This window comes from Desmodus rotundus, chromosome 8 (genome assembly GCF_022682495.2).
Source record: "Desmodus rotundus isolate HL8 chromosome 8, HLdesRot8A.1, whole genome shotgun sequence".
Taxonomy (NCBI): domain Eukaryota; kingdom Metazoa; phylum Chordata; class Mammalia; order Chiroptera; family Phyllostomidae; genus Desmodus; species Desmodus rotundus.
In genome coordinates, this window is record NC_071394.1 from 116008338 (window position 1) to 116029035 (window position 20698).

The 20698-nt window shown below is 41.8% G+C and overlaps 2 protein-coding genes across 9 annotated transcripts in view; one reads left to right on the plus strand and one right to left on the minus strand.

Moving 5' to 3' along the window:
* The window catches only part of NGLY1 (N-glycanase 1), a 45823-nt gene extending 35996 nt beyond the window's left edge, over nt 1-9827 (minus strand). The window contains exons 1-2 of one of the 2 annotated variants that reach the window (XM_053929644.1): nt 9540-9827; nt 1505-1619 (exon numbers count right to left, since the gene is read on the minus strand). In XM_053929644.1, the coding sequence (XP_053785619.1) occupies nt 1505-1619; nt 9540-9670 (246 nt within the window). In that variant the 5' untranslated portion in view covers nt 9671-9827. The remainder of the gene's footprint in view (nt 1-1504; nt 1620-9539) is intronic. The other variant, XM_053929645.1, reaches the window with a different exon arrangement.
* OXSM (3-oxoacyl-ACP synthase, mitochondrial) lies at nt 9135-19045 on the plus strand. 7 transcript variants are annotated; one of them, XM_053929650.2, is made up of 5 exons: nt 9135-9560; nt 10325-10419; nt 15760-16321; nt 16703-16869; nt 18604-19045. In XM_053929650.2, exons 3-5 carry the CDS (start codon nt 15890-15892, stop codon nt 19004-19006), a joined length of 1002 nt encoding a protein of 333 aa, XP_053785625.1. In that variant the 5' UTR covers nt 9135-9560; nt 10325-10419; nt 15760-15889; the 3' UTR covers nt 19007-19045. The 7 variants fall into 7 exon arrangements, with proteins under 7 accessions (XP_053785625.1, XP_053785623.1, XP_053785622.1 ...); XM_053929648.2 differs by adding an exon at nt 14733-14983 and having other exon boundaries at nt 9136-9560; nt 16224-16869; XM_053929647.2 differs by adding an exon at nt 14733-14983 and having other exon boundaries at nt 9137-9560; nt 15760-16869.
* The last annotated feature ends 1653 nt before the right edge of the window (nt 19046-20698 follow it).

The window sequence follows — 20698 nt, forward strand, 5'->3', positions numbered from 1 at the left end:
TTTCTTCTTTTCCCTTAAACCCCATATCCAATTCATCAGCAAGTCCTGCAGATTCTGTTTCAAAAAGAAGTCCGGATCCTTCCACTCCTCCCTAATCTCCCCTGCTACCAGGCTCTAATCCAACAAATGTCTACTGAGTGCCTGAACGCACCAGCACTGTTCCAGGAGCTAGCAACACAGGCAACAAAATGGACAGAAGGCCCTGCCGTCCTGGAACTCACACCAACCACTACCACTTCTCACGCAGACTAATACAGCAAACTTTATCCCTTGCCTCCATCCCAGAACATCCAGAATATTATCTTTACAACAGCTAACATGATCTTTAAAAACATTCTTTGCTTAAATCCTTCTGACGGATTCCGATGCATCTCTCTTAGAATAAAGTCCACAGTTCTTAACACCCCCTGCCCTGGCCTCCTCTGTATAACGATTTTCTGTGTGAAAACTACTCCTGCTAGAAGTCCTTTGCACACATGAATCCTCCTGCCTGAAATACTCTTACCGGAGAGTTTTGGGTACATGACCTGCTTCTGGTCATACAGGTCCCAGTTCAAGTGTTATCTCCTCAGAGGCCTTCCCTGACCCACGCATTCTATGTAGCTGCCCGCCAATCCCGTTGCTTTTTATTGTATCACCACATCTTATTTTGTTCTTTGCATCCATCTATGTTTTCAAGTCTACTGTCTGTCAAACCTTCTAGAACGCAAGCCTCATGTTAGAGAATTATCTGTATCTACCTAGTTCACAGCTGTATCCCTGGGGCCTGGACTAGAATCTGGGGAGGCAAGCAGACAGGCAGGAAGAGTGTATCCTATAGCAACTCAGCATGTCTCTAGCAATTTCTACAGCCTTGTCAATTCTCACTGCTACTGACTACTGAGTCTCCATAACCTGGTTCAACTTCTTTCAGTATTCCATAAACTATAAATGGTTAAGCATATACAAATAAAGGAAATTCACAATCTTGGTAATTACTTTCACAGTGTCACAAGATTAAACTATGCCACAAGATATCCAAGAATATGGAAACACCACACTTTTGACCTAAAAACAAAACAACACAGTAAGATTCTTTTTTCCTGTCACAAAACTTATGCGCGGTGACTAAACTCAGCTTTTCTGTGTTTATGCTTTTCATTTTTTACTGAGATAGGTGGTTGTACCCTATTAGTACTCACGTGTGCTCACAAATCGGGTTTTTGCTAAAAGTCTGAAGTGAGCCATAATTTGGTCCTTGGGTTGCACATCTGACCTCCAATTAAAAAGGATTAAGACCTATAAGAATTTTCCCTATGGGAGAGTTGTTATATTTTACTGTGATTTTAAAGTACATTTATTGTGACTTTTAAATGTCTAATAGGTGAAGAAATAACTAGTTCCAGTTATTTCCAAAATGATCACTTAATTTTAAAATATTATCTTATTTAGGTAATTATCCATCAACACAATAATGAACGCATTATACGTGAAGTGGGGAGAAAAGACTCTTGAACAGACTTACCTCTTCAAAGCCCATTTCAAATAAACATTCAACAGCTCCTCTGACGGGCAAGAGTCTAGTAGAAAATGCTGCGTTTCCAATCCGGATAGATCTGTATTTTTCATCATTAGGGTTTCTGATTAAAAAAAAAAAAAAGTTTGATTATATGTTATATGTAACAGCTAATATTTTTCACATTTTTGCACTCATTTTGAATTTTATACTAGCTATACTCCTACAAGGTAGGATAAACCCCAAGTTTAAAGAAAAGGGGAGTACAGTTTGTAAAAGTCCCTGATTTTGTGATTCTTTCCTCTCTATACAATTACTACAAGAACCTCACTGTTTAATTTCACAGTTGAAAATATTAATGCTGCCATAAGAAAATCCATGTGACATTTTAATCCTGTGCTAGTCAAGCTAGATACCTTTATGAGTTTTTAGGTTGCTAAGAAAAAAATCCAGGTCAGATCCAGACTGGGGGGAGAAAGTTTTACTTATTTTGTTTTGATGGACCTCAACCATCAAGAATGGTGCATGACATGCAGATGGTGGCTAATAAACATTTGTGAAATCAATGAATAAAAGAAACTAAGAGGCTATGAAATGGACCACAGTTCCTTAAAGACTTCATTTCTGACAAACATGAACCCAGATATACCTTTAAAGTCACTTGATTTTCTTTCTTGCGTAGACCAATGATTGTATTTAAGTTCTGCTTTAGCTCAACATATATTTTTATCATGGCAAATATGGTAATAAAATAAAATGAATATATAAATTTCTTTCACTATAATTAAGATTTTGAATAGTATACATGTGATGAGACCAGAACATGACATGCTTTGATTTGAGATATTTAATAACCTTGATAAATCAGAAAGGCTATTTAAAAAAAACAAAAACAAAAAAGAAATACAAAGTTAAGATAATCACAGCATTATATTCACAAGATCTTCAGAACATAGTTTAGGGTAAGTAGTTGTCATATCTGACACCAAATCTTTAAAATGGTGGTGGCTTCTATTAGCATTTTATTAAGAAGGGTGCTGAGGCTGTGGCAGGGGTCCAAAGGAAGGCGTACTGAGGCCATCTGGCTAGGGTATGAGACTGGTGGTGGGGGGGCGGGGCAGGGAGAATGCTAGCAACTGATTAACCATCCTTGCCCCAACTATACATGTTCTCTAGATATTATGATATAAAAACAAACAAAGAAAAAGATTTTTAATTGTGAAAGTCTCAGCATATTTCACGTTTCTTTTCCATCAAGCAATTCCCTACTGCCCAATTGTCATAAATACGTGATCTTTTTAAAACCGTTTTCTTAATTTCAAAAATTACACAAGTTTGCCCTAACCGGTGTGGCTCAGTTGGTTGGGCGTTGTTCTGCAAACTGAAAGGTTGCCAGTTCCACCCCAGCCACGCCGCAACACCCCCCCCCCACCCCACCAGTTGTGGTATGTGCCTGGGTTGCAGGTTTGGTCCCTGGTTGGGGCTCATACAAGAAGCAACAGATCAATGTTTCTCTTTTACATCAGTGTTTCTTTCCCACTCTTTCTCCTTCCCTTCCTCTCTCTCTAAAAATACATAAATAAGATCTTTTAAAAAATTATACAAGTTTATTACAGAATATTCAGAGACAAAAGGTTAAAAATTCTCAAACATCCACACAGATTGGTATTTATATACACTTTGCTACCCATTCATGAGAAGTAAAGAAATTGAGAGTACTTGGTAATTTTTATAACAATTTGAGGTTGCCATGAAATTTTCATCATGTTCTACAGAAGTTATTGGTCCATAAAGGTTGGAAATTAAAAACAAAAACATGGTTATTCACCCCAGTTCATCTGAGAATAACAGATAGTTGAGAAACAAACACAAAGAAAAATATAACAGTCTACTGTTTCATTCTGTGTATTAGAGCAGGGTTCCTCAACCTTGGCATTACTGACTTCTGGGGCCTTTGTTTTGGGGGGCTGCCTTGGGCACAGCCAATGTTTAACATCATTGGCTTCTATGCCACAGAGTGTCACAAGTGTGCCTTCCTTTCTTACCATGTAACCAAGAAACATTAAAACAATCCTGCATTTATCAAAGCAAGTTACTGATAAACGAGGCATTCAACACATTCCACAGAACAATAAATGTACCAGTAGCAACCAGATGATAAATTCTACTGGTGCAAAATTACTTCAGCTATTTTAATCTACTTTTTCCAAAGTGCTTCAGATTTCTACATAAGCAAATTCTTTCACTGGGCTTCATTTTCTAGTGTTTCTTCCCTCTTGTACCACTGTTCTGCTATAGCTTATTGTTTTTACACGTTTCAAAATAACTGTTGATATAAAGCTTTTCCACAACAGGCTTTGTATAGTTTACATTTCCCTCTTTAGTTTCTAATGAGCAATTTTCTTTTTACAACATGGATGGACCTCATTTATCTGTTTTTCTCAATAAAAGCAAGTTGCAAACAAAAATTACAGTAATGCCCAGTTACCCAAATCTTATCCCCCTCTTTTTTTTTTGGCTGCAAAAAGCTTTGTTTTGTTTCCATTTGGTCCAATGCATGGGAGAGGGCTCTGGAGTGGTTATAAAGATGTCTAGTGGTTGCAGGGAGAGGCTCAGGCAAAGCCAGATACCAGGGAAATGCAGAGGGGCCCCTTAAAGGCCTCTAGGTTCCAAAGGCTCCTACTTGTACTTGAGGGTGAGTCTTTCAGATACTTGTCCAGCCCAGCCTGCGGAGGTTAGTCAGGTGGTCACCTGTCTTCCTGATGAGTTTCACCTCCTCATCCAGGAAATGGTTCTCCAAGGAGTCACAGAGATGAGCATCTGTGTGGGTAGAACCCAGGGCCTGCAGATCCAAAAGGGCCTTGTTCAGGTTCTTCTCCAAGGCCATGGCTGCTTCCATGGCATCCTGAGTTTTACCAACTCATCTTGGGAAGGCTTCAGCATGTCCTGGGAGAGAATGCAGCCACTGCGCTGGTTTTGCAGCTTTAAGAGATGTTTGGCTACCTTGTGCTTCTTCTCCACCAACTCAAGGAAGAAGTGGCCCACGCCCTGCAGAGCCACACTGTCAGGGACAAAACAGAAAGCCTAGAGAGAGGTATGTGTAGGAGGCCTGCAGATGCAGGTTGGCTAGCTCATTGTCGGCAGCCTCCACCTCAGTGGAGTAATTCTGATGAATGTGGGAGCTCCTGGTCGTTTGGCAACGAGGAGTTAAGGTCAAAAACAGTGTTGGCTGGTCTCGGAGGCTGAGAATTGCTGAGGTGGTTCCAAAGGCAGTGACTGGAAAAGAGGTTGGAGGCTGGTCGGAGGCTGGAAGAAGGGGTGTCCCTGGGTCTGTTCTGTCCAACCCTGTTGAAGTAAGAGACAGATCCCAGGGACCGCCGAGAGTACTGACCAGTTTCACGGAGACCAACGTAAGGCCTGAAGTCCACGCTCAAAGGCATACAGAACTTGGCTACAGGGCCATCATCAGACCTCAACCCCTCAGTTTCCGTTTCCTCTCTTGGAAAAGTGTCAAGCAAACACTCTCAGGACCTCTAGCTTTACAGCATCGTCCCAGAGCGTCCACTATTCTTGAGCTCATTAACACTATCCGGAATCTGTAGTGTCTAAAGTATCCCTAAAAATCACCTTTATTTTTGCTTGATCTTATTCCATTAACGTTCTCTGCAGACTTTTTTCAGATGTTGTTTGCTCTTCAAGGTGTCCTTTTCCCTTTCTATCTTTGTTGATCATTAACTATTTCTGCAAGTTGTAATATTTACCTTACTTGTTAGCCAACTATTTTTGCATCTTTACGTGAGTTTTTTTGGGAGGGGGTTAGGTGGGTGTTGTTGGATGATGATGTTGAATGAATGGGGTCCTGAAAGGGCAGCAAAATTTCCTCTACCTCACTCATCCATAACTTTGAACATATTTTGGTGTCTTCAAAAAAGTTGTTTTTACAATTGCAATGGTAGGGAAAAGCCATGCTTTTCTCCTTGTAAAAGTCATAATCTATGTTTTAGGATTTTAAGATATGTTAACAATAGTCCTCACACTGAGGTGATAGCATTTCAGAAAAAAGAAAAACTGAAATGTGTCTATTTCAGAAACACTGAGAAGTAAATATTCTGATAATTTACTAGCTCTCTTCCTCTTTGGAACGCAAAAATCCCAGAAAGGGTACACATAAATGGAAACTTAGTATATGAGTACATCCTATAATCTTGTATTTTTATAACTAATCACAAAAGTTGCTTTGTAGGTCATTTTTAAAATTCTTGTCCTCCTGAAAAATCTGTTATTCTGAGACACACACAAATTTTCAAAAACACCTATCTGCCTTAGAACCATCTGGGAACCATCTCTGGCTCTAACTCTTACCATTCTCTGAGAGGACAACAAGGGAAACATTCATGTAATCTAGCTAGTTTAACATGAAAAATGAAACAATAACAACAATAGACAACATATGTGCCAGGTCCTTTATTTCTAACTTTGGCAACAATCCTATAGTGTAGGTCTTTTTCCTTCCTTTTAAAAATGAGGAAACTGAAGCCCCAAGAGTTTACATAAATTGCCTGTAATCACACATTTAGGAAATGGTTGACTGGGATTTAAACCAACTGGCCTGATTACAAAGCTTACATATTCTCCACTGTGCAAGATGCCAACAAACTCCCCAACCCTTGTTTAATGTCTCCAGGTGTCAGTAATAACCTAGATTAGAAATCTTAAGTTATTTCGGTTGTCCTCTTCCATTACCAGCTCTGCTTGCATTCAGTCATCAAGAATGGCCAATCCCTGCCTATAATACTTCTCTCTCCAGTCTATCCTCACTTATGCTTATGATTACTTGAATAGCTTCACAAATGAAATCCACTCCTTGTGTCTTTTTACATCCTTATTCTACACGAAACTCCTTTATTTGCTTCTCTTTCGGTCTAGAAACTATAATCATTTTGTCTTGCCTATCATGTCAAATATATGTTCTCTGCTACTCCATCAACTGGACCCATCTCATCAAACCTCTGTTCTCAAAACACTTCCACGTTAGGCCCTGGTGGCTGTGGCTCAGTTGGTTGGAGCATCATCCCCTAAACAGAAAGGTGGCAGGTTCAATTCCCAGTCAGGGCACCTGTCTAGGTTGCCAGTTCAGTCCACAGTTGGGAAGGGGGTGGGAAGGGTACATGCAATGGGCAACTGATTGATCTTTTTCCAACGATGTTTCTCTCCCTCTCTTGCTCCCTTTCCCCCTCTCTAAAATCAATGAGAATATCCCTGGGTGAGGATAATTAAAACAAACAAGGAAACATAACAAAAAACTGTTCCATGTTAGGTCCCTGTGCTATCTCCCCACAAAAACATGTTACGTGATTAAACATTATCTTGGAATTGTTCTTTAGATTTTACACTGTTGCTATTTTCCATTCCTGTATCTTTCTCCCAGACATATTTCTTTTCTTTTTTAAAAAAAGTATTTTATTTTATTTTTTATTTTAGACAGAGGGTAAGGGAGGGAGAAAGAAAGGGAGAGAAAATCAATTGGTTGTCTTCTGTAAGTGCTTCAGTTGGGGACGGAAGCCACAACCCAAGCCAGGAATTGAACCTGTGACCTTTCGATACGCACATGACACCTAACCACTGAGCCACACCAACCAGGGCCACATTTATTTTCTTTGAAGGCAAAAACCACCTTCCGTTCTTGGGCCTTCCCAATCATATATAGCTCTGTTCATAAACTGCATGAAATGTACAAAAGAAATGAGTGGAAAAATCAAAATTTTTGAAAAGAACAAACAACATTTTTTATCTAGAAGTCAGTGAACTGAAAAAAAGGTAAAAGTTTCAACTCCATTGCCTATTGTGCATGCAAATTAGCATATATTTTATTCTGCAGTCTCATTAACTTTATGAATCTTAGTTGGGGAATAGGATAAATATCATACAAAACAGAAATTTAAAACAACCTCAAGTATTACTTTCACTTGTGTATAGTGACAAGTATCATTATTTAAAAAAAAAAAAAAAAACCCAGCCAATGGAAAGTCTTATTTCAGCTCTCATTCTATGAAATACTTTGTCATACCCTGAGAGAGAAGCAAGAGATTATCAAGACACTATTAGCATTAGAGATATCTCCAACATTAAAAAGATTTCCCCAAACAGCAAAAGGAACAGAAAACCTAGTGTTCTCAATTCTCAAGTAAGTTAGATTAGCAGATCTATAATGTAGTGTGGCTAGAAGAAATGTGAAGCTTTTCTGTTAAGAGGTTAGCAAGTCACTGGACTTGAATGAGGAAAGCGAAGATGGTTGCCCCCCAACCCCCAAAGGAGTTTAAATTCTAAGAACATGAGGGCAGGGACTAACACTGTTCCTTAAGACAAACTACAAAAGGTAGTTTTTCCACCATCTCCAGTTATATGAGTTCCAAACTCCTAATTCCCTTTTTAGATAAAACACTTTTTAAGATCAGAAACACAAGCCAGCTAGCTAAAGCTGGCAGCATGACAAGTTTCTTTTATGAGTTTGGTAAATATTCATAATGATGATTATGATGCCAAGATGTAACTTGCATGCAAAGGATTTCCTTCCTCAAACACACTCTGATCTTAGAATTTTTTGGTTTCACTGCACCAAAAGCAGAAGTAAATCGTCATAACAAAGCCACCTCCCTTTTCTGAACAGTGGGGTTTAAATAGCTTGGAGGCTTTCCAAGTGGGCGGTCCCAGCTGATGGGGCTCCGGAGAGCTCAGCCTGCGCGTTCATTCATGACAGCGTCCACCGGCATCCTCAGCGCTCGGAAGAGCTGGCGGTTACACCGCTTAGGGTGAAGAGGAGTTGAGAAGGGGTCACAGAGGAGGAAGCGGTCCCCGCGTAGGTCACCACTGCTGCACGTCTTGGAACATCTGGCACATAAGGGCTCACTATGTTCTTTTTACTTTTAAATCATGAATGTTACCTATATGAACACTGTTAGGGCTGCCATGGTTAAAACCCTGCACTTGTAACTAATATCTCTAAAATTGGGGCACATGAAATCTGTAACCGGAAACTCAGAGGGATTTCATTTCGGCCTTCACGCCAACATACCCACCACTCAGAAGATCAAGTGCACCAGGGGCTGAGGGAGTGCAGAGAATCTAGGTAAATCCTGCTGAGATGGTAACTGAGGCGACACGCTGAAGCACCTGGCGCTCCTTTAACCTCAGTTTCATTTCCCTCCCGACACATCACGTCCCCTCCCGAAGACACCACATCATTTGATCTAAGAGCTGGGGTGGTGATGATTCAAAATGAATAATCAAACTCGCCTCCCAATTCTCCGTATCTGTCAGGTCCCTTAGAGTTCTAGAGCTGTACTTTTGCTCACAGGACAAGGAAACAAATTACTCCTACCCAAGAAGATTATTTTCACAGATTCCTATTGAAAGAGTCATTCGGAAAGTGAGATCCAGTAACATGAAAATTGTAACTTTAAAGTAATATGGTTAATAAGGTTCCAGTAAGTAAAAATGCCATAAAAAGGTAAAAAAAAAAACCCAAAACCAACCAAACCACCATTTCAGTATTATGCTTAATATTAGGATATTCACAGAATGGTAAGAAGAAAACATTCTGGCAGTGACTAACTTCTGATAAGCCCATGGAAATAAATGCACGGCTCCCAGTTCGGGGATGGGAACGAAGGCAGTGGGAATGAAAGGCTGTTTGCCGTTTACGTCCTGTCGCGCAAAGCTGTTGAACCCGCGGATCGGAGGCAGGTGTTTGGGGGCACGCCTTTCCACCTCCCTCGCCCGTCCGGAGCCGTCCCGCCGGCCTCAGCACCCCGACCTCAGTCAGGGGCCAAGTCACAAGTGCAGAGAAACTTCCTTTCTTGGGCAGGGGTGGGGCCTGGCCGGATCTCTGGCCCCCGACCCGCAGGCTGCCGCGCTGAGTCACAGCCAGGCCCTTAGCCCCCCTGGTGTCTCCGCCCTCCCGGGCCCCGGCCGGGCGCCCCCGAACCCAGGCCGAGCAGGCGCTGCGCCACGCCCCGCAGCCCCGCGGACCCCCGCAGCCCGGCACCTGAGGATGTTGTCCGCGTAGGTGAGCAACAGCTTGGAGGCTTCCAGAAACGTCTCCGGCGTGTTCTGGCACAGCTCGGCCACCGCCGGGGACGCGGAGTCCGGAGAGCTGCCCAGCGCCGCCGCCGCCATGCTTGAGCGCCTGCGGCCGTCGCCGCCCCTCGTGTGCCGCGTCCCGCACTGAGCAGGCGCCTCAGCGCGCGGCCGCCCCTGCGGCGAGCCGGGAGGGGCGAGGGGGCTGCTCGCGAGGGGCGGGGGACGCAGTCCGGAGAGGGTGGTGTGGGCCTGAGGGGAGGGGCGGGTCTTGGTCGGGAAGGGCAGAGGTCGTGCCTGGCGTGGGGGGAGGGGCGAGGATCTGTTCAAAAGGGACAGGGGGCTGTGCCAGGAGGGGCGGGTCTGGGGGCTTGGCCGCGTGGAGGGTGGTTGCGTGGGGCTGTGGGCGCGTAGGGAGGGGCGGGGCTTGGGCGGAGGACTCGGGGTACCTGCTCTCGAGGGCGGAGTCCTCGGCTGGGCGGGCTGGGGCGTTGTTGGGGGGCAGATCGGGATTTTTGACTAGGATGGGCAGGGGTCTGGTGGTCAGGGCCCGCGGCTTCGACTGGAAAGGGTGGGGTTCTCGTTGGTCAGTGTATTGGATTAGGGGTTTACTTCGGAGGACTGACGGGGTGCCTGGTGGTCAGGGCCGGGGGCGGGGTTCTTCCCCCCGCAGAGGTGAGGAAACCTCCAATGCCCCCACCCTTTTCCCCCCCGAATGAAACAATCTTACAATTCGTTCTCCAAAATTGTCAGGCCTTCCTGGATAGAAGTGGCGAGAGACTCCAGAAGGAAGGAGCAACAAACGTTCAAAAACAACTGAGTGGCAGTGAAACGCTGCTGGGTTTCTGGTATGTGAATTATTTCAAGAATTAGACGGATGTTTGAAAATCTCGCGTAAGTCCCAGCTCAAATAGCGGGATGGCTCGTTAAAGAAGTTTTTCAAACTGCAGGTTGCAATATGGTGTTTTGTGGACTCAATTTACCTAGTAGCGTGACCAGCATTAAACGCATACACAATAAGAACAAAATAGAGTAGAATGGGGGGAGACTCATTTTGTTACTTGGTTTTGCAGGTAGATCATGTGATCAGTGTCATTCCTTCTAGAGGGTCAATCGCAACCTCTATAATCCATTCTCCACCTTTTCCTGCCCTTGAAAATGTACTCTACCAATGAAATTCCTAACCTCATCAAATATTTGTCTTGATCTTATGATTTTAAGAGAAGTTACTTACGTAACTTCTTTAACTGAGCTTATTAGTTACCTTTTGTTTGCTTTGAAATTTTCTTCCAGTATCTAGGAGCAAGGCCCTCAGCTAGGCCATCGACTTCAGTTACACTGATGGTGTGTATGCCATCACCTTCGCCCTCCCCTTGGCAGTGCTAACGGGGAACATGCAACCACAGTGTGAAAACCAATGTCATAGACCTAATGCCGTGATAATAACATACAGTTCATAAACTCATAGAGATCATCATTTCAAGGGTTCTTCAGTACTTTATTGTTTATTTTAAACCACCTGAAATTTAAATTCATCCAAATGACTCTTTACCAATACTCTGTTAAGGTCCTTGAGTGATTACGGTCTCTCTTGGACACCACCATTTAGGAAGCTAGTAAGGTAATTTATTATAAAGGACTTTGACTCATTCTTTCCTGCATCTGCTTGTTCCACTTAAGTCAGGCTGAAAATATTTTGATTTTTTAGTTGCTTTTCGAACAAAAATTGAAAATATTAAGCTCCCCTTAATCTCTTTATACCCACCATTGTTCAAACAACTGAAGGATGTTCTATATTAAATCAACTTTGAACTTCCATTCCATTCTTTCACTTGATATTTTTTGGTCCAAAATAATATTGCTGTTTTTTCAGGATTCTAGCTTTATAGCACACCATCTTTAGAATGGAACAGAAAAAAGAAACCATTACATTTTCCCCACATTTGGTTTTGTCAAAAAGAAGAAAATACTGAATTCAATAAAGATCATCAGCAAGAGATGGGTTGAAGCCTTACAGGAATTGTTATGGTTATTCACCATTGTGTGATTGTATTAAGTGAATCACCAACAATTATTTGTTGAGCACCTGTTTTGTGCAAAGTAGTCCTAGACAGATTACATGAGACTTTTAATCTAGTAGGAAAGACAAAAATAGTAATTCCTTACATACAGATAGCCCTTTAGTTGATGAAACAAAAAAGTTATTTTGATAAGCAAAACAAAGTTATGTAGTAAGAAATGCACAGAGCAGTGTCTGTATACAAGCCACCATAAGGGCATCTGTTCATTCATTCATTCCTTCATTCACCAAATTTTTATATAGTAGCTACTAAGTGGCAAGCACTGTGGTAGGCAATGGGGCAGTGAAGGAGATAAGCCAGGCCCTGCTTCCCGGAAGTCGTAAGTTTACAGCAGTTTTTAGACCAGCAACACCAGCAGCACAAGGAAACTTGTCAGAAAGATTCTCAAGCCCCATCTTTAAAGGTGAGGCCCCGCAATCTGTATAGCAACAAGCCCTTCCAGTGATTTTGATGCACAATAGAGTTGGAGAAGAGGCTGAAAGGAAGGGGAAATTCATTGTGGACAAGTTTCATGGAAGGGGAAGAATTTGAATAGTGTATCCCTTACATTTGGATGTTAAGGAGATGAGGAAGGAGAGGATTTCCTAGCTGTGGGAGAACCTCCAACACTTAATCGGGACAACACCCCAGCAGTGTTTTCTCCTCAACATCTCCTATATCTCTCTTCTGTGCCATTTTCTTACTTCAGTCCTTTCCACCTGTTGTCCAGTCTTAAGTCGATTCCCGTGTCCATCCCCACATCCCTCAGATCTGCCTTGCACACTGCTGAGAAAGTGACCTTTCTAACGCACACATTTGGTCGTGTTATCCTTCTGTTAAAATGTTACCTATGGCACCCTAAGGTCAAATGGTGTCAGGAACCAGACGAAGTGGCTTTGTTCAAGACAAAAAGGAGTAGAAGAGACTGGTGAAGGGAATAGTTTACCACATCTTTCCTAGAGGAATTTAGATTCAATAGAAGACTGCAGTCCAAATTACACCAGGACTGCCAGTCTGTCATTTGCGACCTACAAGCTCTAATCCAAAATCTTCAACACGACACCCAAGATTTTTTGTGATTGTCCCTGCTTTACTCTCATACTTTGACTGTTGCTTTGTCCCATAACTCAAATCTCCCATTGGCCATATTGAACTACTAGTAGTTTGTGGCAGATAACCATGTCTCCAGGCCTTCGTTCTACTCCACTGTCAGAATGCTCTTTCCCACCCAATTTACTAGGTATACATTTACTCATCAAGATGCAGCTCAAGGATCACTTTTTTTGAAGGCTTTTCTGTATTTGAAAGATAGCATTGATCTACTCGTCCTCTGTGTTAGTATAATTCTATTATATTCTTCTATGCTAGCACCTGTTTCAGTAGGAGGCCCATATGCTTCCATGGCTGTCTCCCTCTATTAGACTCTAAAGTCGAAAGCAATAACATGTCCTACTCATTTTTGTATGCCAGCTTCTAGCACAGAGTGGGAGGAAAATGAATGTTGAAGAAAAAATACAAAGGTACAAAGATGAAAACTGAAAAAGCTAAAGTCAATCCAAAGATAGTAAGAAGATCAGTTTTGTGGGGTAGAATTCTATTTAACAGAGAATGGGAGCTATAGCTGAAAAGATAGTTTGAAATAAGATTACAAATAGTCTGAGCAGGAGGCTATAGTAAGTGTAGCACTTTTGAAGATTTTTTGGAGGAAAACAATGGTGTTATATAGCAAGGAATATGGTGCTAAATCATATACAGCTATTAAAATATAAAATTTCCCTCCACTTTCCAAATGAAAGATCAGAGGTAGAATTAAAGATGAAATGACTATTTGGGTGGTTTGACTTTTTGACAAATTGTAATTGATTTTTCACTTATCCAAAATAATTTTGTAATATTACAAAAGAAAAATAAAACAGCATATTAAAACTACATTTCATATGACTTTATCTTTAAAGAAAATATTGTAGTCTTTTCACACTATGATTTTAAAATATATTACAAGGAAAAGAGAGAGCAAGTTTGAGTACTTACCAAGTTTAAGTTATTTTATAACTACATGCATTTATCTTAAAGTAACTACTGTCATTGAATGAAGGTCATGCTGAGAAGTGATTGAATGGGTCTTGGATCAAGAGTGACTTAAGGTCATACTGGGGTTCACTGAACTATTTTAGATGAAATATATTTTGAAACTCATTTAAATCCAGTACGAACCAGGAAAAGCTAAACTTGACCCATATTCTTCTCTGAAGCTGGGAAAGAAGGCTGAGCACTCTAATTGGAAGCAATCACTTCAAGAGACATTGCCCAGACATTCCAAAGCAAAAATGGTTGGAACATTCACATGATTATATAATCAATTGTTTAAAGAAGAACAAAGGATACAAAGCTCACACCTGTGAGGGCATGTGAGCAATCCAGATGGTTATCCAAATACCACCTTGCTGATTCTTGCCTCTTAAAGTATTTTCATATTATGTTTTCCAGTCACAGATTCATAGCCAACTCTGGGCAAATAAAGATCATTAAATTTTTTCAAACCCCTACAAATAAACTTCTACATTCTTCTGTTGTCTCTATTTTTGTCAGACATTGGGTGTGGTATTTTGAGCACTGCTCCAGATCCAGCAACAATTTTTAAAAAGTAAAAATAACTATTATTGCAAAAGCATTATGCATCGTAGAAAATATAGTGACTAGTGCTAAACAAAGAATAGAGGAGGAGAATATCACAGTCATTGTACATCCTTGCAGACCTTTAAAAAAAAATCTTAAAAAATACACTTTCTTTGGGTAACTTGTTTCTTCTAATATAGTTTCAACATCTTTGCACATTAGTATTCATTTACAAAATTATTTTAAACAGCTTCACAGCATTTAGATGTACCCACAGAATACACAATCATTTTCTTGGTGTTAGGCATTTTGGTTAATTCTCATTCACTATTATAATTCTGGGAGGTACATTAATAACTTTAAGGCTTAAATTCCTAGGGTTCCAGTAGATTGTGATGGTGTTCCTTCTCCCACAACAACGGGATATGTAGGCATTATTATATCACAAACCAAATTCCCCTTGTGATGCCATCTTATCCCGGTAGGTGTGAGTTCCTAACTTCGAATCCGAAGGTTGCGCCATAGGTGAATCCGCCAGCTCACCCGGACGCCGGCTCCTCCCACTGCCCAATCTGCGCCAAGGTGACGCGGGGCAAGGACAGCGGGGAGCCGGCTGAAGCTGTCTCGGTCGTAACGCGTTTGTGCACGCGCATGTGCGGGCGTGCGAGCGCGCTTGCGCACTCGAGCATTGTCGCCGAGGAGGGCGGCTGCGCGATTGGTCAGAAGGCTAGTGAAGGTATTTGGACTGCTGGCTAGTCTTATTCCTCCCTTCTACCGCCAAATCAGGTCGGGATTAGATCGGGAGAGGGGACCCTAATGACCCGGGGTCTGGCTGCTTTCTCTGTCGCCTGCTGTTTTTGGGTGTGTGATCGTACTTGAGAGGCGGTGCGGGGGTTTGGCCACACCCCTTTACTACCGACCAGGTCTTGGAGGTCCCGGAAACCCTAGTTATCTCCACGTTTTGAATATCAATGAAGTCTGCTTACTCCCACCTCAAAGAATAGGCCCTGCAATGTGTGTAGTACCACTGACACTAGAAATGCCATTTAGAATAAGGCTTTGGTAAACCTGAAAAAGGATGCTTCCTGCAGCCCATATCAGGCTTGTGGTGCCTTTATATTTTTCATGGTATGATTCCTCTTTGGTGAGTTGATGGAATCCTCTTCACCTCTGTCTTGGAATGTTTGAGGGTACTTACAGTCTAAAAGAGAGTTATAAGTTCAAACAGGTGGTCTGATGATACATATAAATTAAAATGATGCAACACAGGGGTGTCAAACTCATTTTTACTGGGGGCCACATCAGCCTCGAGATTGCCTTCAAAGGGCCGAATGTAATTTTAGGACTGTATAAATGTAACTACTCCTTAACAGCTGAGTGAGAGCTTGGCATTGCCACTGGGCAGAAATAAGGTGCCTGGTGGATAAAACAAGGTGGAGGGCCAGATTTGGCCTGTGGGCCTTGTGTTTGCCACCTGTGATGTAACATTATTTTCCCTGTGCTCATTAACAGCTCACACCAAGCACCTGAAAGAACACTTCGGATATTATTTGTTACACCTGTAAGCTATTTAAACACTACTACTTCCTGGGCGTTGTTGGTCTGTTACTGGAGTGTGTTTCTGATCATCTGAATCTCAACCATGTTTTCGAGCTGCTTGCAGAATGTGCTAAAAATTACAAACCCTCATCTTCTATATTCAGGATTATGCCACCAATTAATAAGAAATAAAAAGTTTTTCAGATCTGTGCCAGCATCCAGATTGTGCAGGCGGGTTGTTATCACAGGCATTGGCTTAGTGACTCCTCTTGGTGTTGGAACTCAACTGGTATGGGATCGACTGATCCGAGGAGAGAGTGGAATTGTTTCACTGGTTGGCGAAGAATATAAGAGTATCCCTTGCAGTGTTGCTGCTTATGTGCCAAGAGGTTGTGATGAAGGTCAGTTCAATGAACAAAACTTTGTGTCCAAATCAGATATCAAGTCCATGTCTTCGCCCACCATTATGGCCATTGGGGCTGCAGAGTTGGCCATGAAGGATTCTGGCTGGCATCCTCAGTCAGAAGCTGACCAAGTGAGTACTGGTGTTGCAATTGGCATGGGAATGATTCCTCTGGAAGTTGTTTCTGAAACTGCTTTGATGTTTCAGACAAAAGGTTACAATAAAGTCAGCCCATTCTTTGTCCCCAGGATTCTGGTCAACATGGCAGCAGGCCAGGTCAGCATTCGATATAAACTCAGGGGCCCCAATCATGCAGTATCTACAGCCTGTACCACAGGAGCTCATGCTGTGGGAGACTCTTTTAGATTTATAGCCCATGGCGATGCTGATGTGATGGTGGCTGGAGGCACGGATTCTTGCATTAGCCCTTTATCTCTCGCTGGGTTTTCCAGAGCCCGTGCTCTGAGCACAAACTCTGATCCTAAGGTGGCTTGTCGACCATTTCACCCAAAGAGAGACGGTTTTGTAATGGGAGAAGGTGCAGCTGTGCTGGTGCTGGAAGAGCACGATCATGCTGTTCAACGAGGAGCCCGGATCTACGCAGAAGTTTTGGGCTACGGACTGTCAGGTGACGCTGGTCACATAACCGCCCCTGACCCTGAAGGAGAAGGAGCCTTAAGGTAAAGTCTGTTTTTTCTTTTCATTCAGAATGTTTATTCAAATAAGACATTTTATTGGAGTGTCAAATCAGGGGAACTTGTACTATCCTCTGGTCTTGGTGTAGAGTACCTCTGTTGTTCCATTTTAGGCTAAACAAAGTGTTCTTGAGTTCTTTGCATTAACATGTTTCAAGTATTGGAAAGCATTTGAAAATCCTTACAAAAGCTAGATTTTAGCTAAGGCCAAAAGTTATGAAGAAGGTCACGTGTGCCTTTGCGAACTTTTCATACCTCCAATTGTGCTTAACTATCCTATGTGGCAGGTGCTCCTTCCCACCCCTCTCCACTCTGGCCCTTCATCAGGCTTGGACAGCAACGTCAGCCCTTCCTTCTGGATGTGTCTGGTCTGTGCTGCATTTCAACAGGGTTCTGCTGTTTTTACGTTGGCACTTCCCAGCCTCTAAGCACCCAGGGATGATATTAAAATGCAAAGTCTGATTCTGTGGGTCTAGAGTGGTGCTTGAGCTTCTGTTTTTCTGACAAGCTCCCAGGTGATGCCAATGCTGCTGGTCTGAGGACCACACTTTGAAAAGGAATTTGCTAGTTGCTATTGTAGAAGAGATAGTGAGTTAAGTTTAAAAAAAAAAAAAAATCCCTGCTAATGTGTTAGCTGATGGGTTAGCCTGATTAGATCCTATTATATTGTAACCAGTTAAATTAGCCAGGGGTTGGCAAACCTTTCTGTAAAAGGACAAATAGTAAATATTTTTGGCTTTTGGGCCATAAGATATCTGTCACAACTACCCAACTCTGCCTTCTAGTGTGAAATCATCCATAGATAGTACATAAGTGAATGGGTATTTTCCAGTAAAACAATTTTTTCAACAAAACTGGCATCTGACCAGGGCCATAGTTTACCGATCCCTGAGTTATACTTTTGAGTTTTAGTGAGTAGTTGCTAGTGCTAGAGATGTGAAGCAGCCAGCTAGTTGAATAGTTATGTTCAGATGAAACTTGTCAGCGCACTTTGTATTATATTCTAAGCTGCCTCTTAAGGAAATAGTGCGGCCCAGAGATTGGAACTAAAAAAGAAGGTGTTGACATACGTGAGGTTTTCAATGGTTTTTCCAGTGAAATGTTTTATTTTTGGATTTGTTTGTTTGTTTTTGACTTGGCTTTGACCTTTATTTCAAATTCTTACAGCCTAAATAGAGAGGATTTTGAAAGGTTATTTGAAGCACTGAAGTAATGGCGCAGACATTTTTAGATTATTGGGCCATATGCCAAGTTTTACATTTAAATGTGAGAGAAAAAATTAAAACACAGTTATAAAATTTTCCTCCACATTTTAAATCTACACACACACACACATCCATGCATGCTCACAGGCACACATCCCACTGATAAAAATTCCTGGAAGAAAAGTTCTTCTAGACTTGAATCAATGTGTGTTTTTCTCCCAAGGGAAAAGTCATTTCAGATAAATCGAAATATATTTTGTTGGAGATTATAAAATCTGTAGGCTTCTATGTTTATCTCTTGGTGATGAATTTGTCCAAGGTGCTGGGGTGAGTCATTATGCCCAAGCAGATGGCATTCTACCTCACATGGTAATCCAAGATGGGGTTCTGTTATTAGACAGGATTATTTTCATCCAGCGTACTTGGCCATTTCTTTCACATCGGCCATACAGATAATGAATCCCATGTTAAAATTAAACTTAGTTCTGATAAATGTCTTTGGTTATTTTATTAGATGTATGACAGCTGCTGTAAAGGATGCAAATGTACAGCCCGAAGAGATATCCTATGTCAACGCGCATGCTACCTCCACACCGTTAGGAGATGCTGCTGAAAACAAAGCCATCAAACACCTTTTCAAAGACCATGCCCATGCCCTTGCCATTTCCTCAACTAAGGGAGCCACGGGACATCTGCTGGGAGCAGCAGGGGCGGTTGAGGCAGCGTTTACTGCCCTGGCTTGTTATTATGGAAAACTACCACCTACTTTAAACCTGGACTGTACAGAACCGGAATTTGATCTCAATTATGTTCCACTAAAGGCACAGGAATGGAAAACTGAGAAAAGACGTATTGGACTCACCAATTCCTTTGGTTTTGGTGGTACTAATGCAACGCTGTGTATTGCTGGCATGTAGGACAAATCATTTGTAATTAAGCATTGATTTTTAATGTTATATACAAACTATATGAAGTAGAGAAATACTATGTTTATGTAAATGCATCTACTTACATGTCAGCACCCAGATACCCTTTATCTGTGCCAGGGTTTCTTAGTCTTGGCACCGCTGATATTTTGGGTTGGGATAATTCTTTATTGGGGAAAGGAGAGTTGACCTTTACATTGTAGGATACTCTCTATGCACTGGATTGCAACAGCAACCCCTTCCTCGTTGTGACAACCAAAAATGTCTCCAGACATTGCCAAATGTTTTCTGGGGTGCAAAATAGCCCCCCTGTGAAAAGCACTGATTTGTGTTTTTCTGACATTGTAGATCAAACAACTCTTTATGACATTTCACCTGCTCTTGTCTCCTAAACATTTGGTGAGTAGCCGCTTTGTGCTAGGTATGGTGGCTGCATGGTACAACTCCAGGGATACCATTCCACACAATACATAGGAAAGGAATACAAATATAACGAAGTTTGTATCATTGGTCCACATTCTTTGAGTAAAGCAGTCAGCCAGCAATGATCTATTTACCCCTTACTTATCTAGCTCTTTTTTCTTATTATCTATGCTAAGATTCAGTAAATTAATGGAATTTTCCTAAACTCCCAAGCCATCAGTTCTCTGAAAGAAGGAAGTGAAATTAGTTTGGCATTTTTTATTCTTTCTGTACTGATGGCAGTACCTAGTAATTAATGGAGATAAAGGTCATTAGGAAGTGGGTCAGAAGTTGGTGATCCAAGCCACACACATCACCTTGGCCCACCGCTAACTTTACTGCAGCTATGATAATTAGTTCTTGTGTTTGCCTGCAACATTGCACCACAAGTGCTGGTAGTGCTTCTGCTTTTCCACCTTGAGGCTTTTTCCAAAGCCAATGCATCCCATTCATCTTCATTGGCTGGAAGTGTTGGGATGGGAAAGGACACAAGTTCCCTAGAAGCAACTTCTGAGGGATGGGAGTTGGTGAGTAAGTGTCTCAGCTTCCTTCTGAGGGGTATCTAAGGTTCTATGCAATTTCTCAAAGGGTTTTCAGTGAAATAAAACTTTACTATTCACAGTATTAACAGCTCAGCAATACTCACCTTCCTGGCTTTATTTCCTTTCCTGTCCCCACTCCCTGATTTTTAATCCTGCTTCCAGGATTCACATTTCAATCCAATCACCTTGTCTTAGGGTCTGCTCTCTGGAGAACACAGACTAAGGAAGTTTGTGTTGCAATGGGTGTTCATGTATCAAAGGGATAGGGTGAATAAGTAGTTAAATGGAATGTGTATTTCTGCAGAAGTGAATAGAGTTCCCCACGTTTTAATAGGCTGAATATATTGCCTGTCCACTGACCTTGACTATAGCACTTTGTTCTTTTACATCTAAGACTTCAGCCATGTTCATTCAACAATCAGGGTTAATTCTCATTTGGCACATGTCGATTGTTCAACTGAAATTTGTTGGGTACTAACCCCGAATCTGGTTTTGTACTGGCCACCAATGATAAAGTGATTAAAGGGGAAGAAAGTCAAGGAAGGAAGATTATTCTGGCCAGGAGGAATGTAGTGTGGAAAGGTTAGAAAAGTTAGAACATTTATACTAACCATAAATGCATATAGCCTGACATGGGGGCAGTAGGAGATAAAGCCAGAAAATGTGGTGGAAGTCAGGT

What these genes read in the sequence shown, in the direction of transcription:
- OXSM (XM_053929647.2), top strand. Translation starts at nt 15,890, where the DNA reads ATGTTTTCGAGCTGCTTGCAGAATGTGCTAAAAATTACAAACCCTCAT. An exon ending in GAAGGAGAAGGAGCCTTAAG is followed by an intron (nt 16,870 to 18,603) that starts GTAAAGTCTGTT and finishes TTATTTTATTAG; the next exon opens with ATGTATGACAGCTGCTGTAA.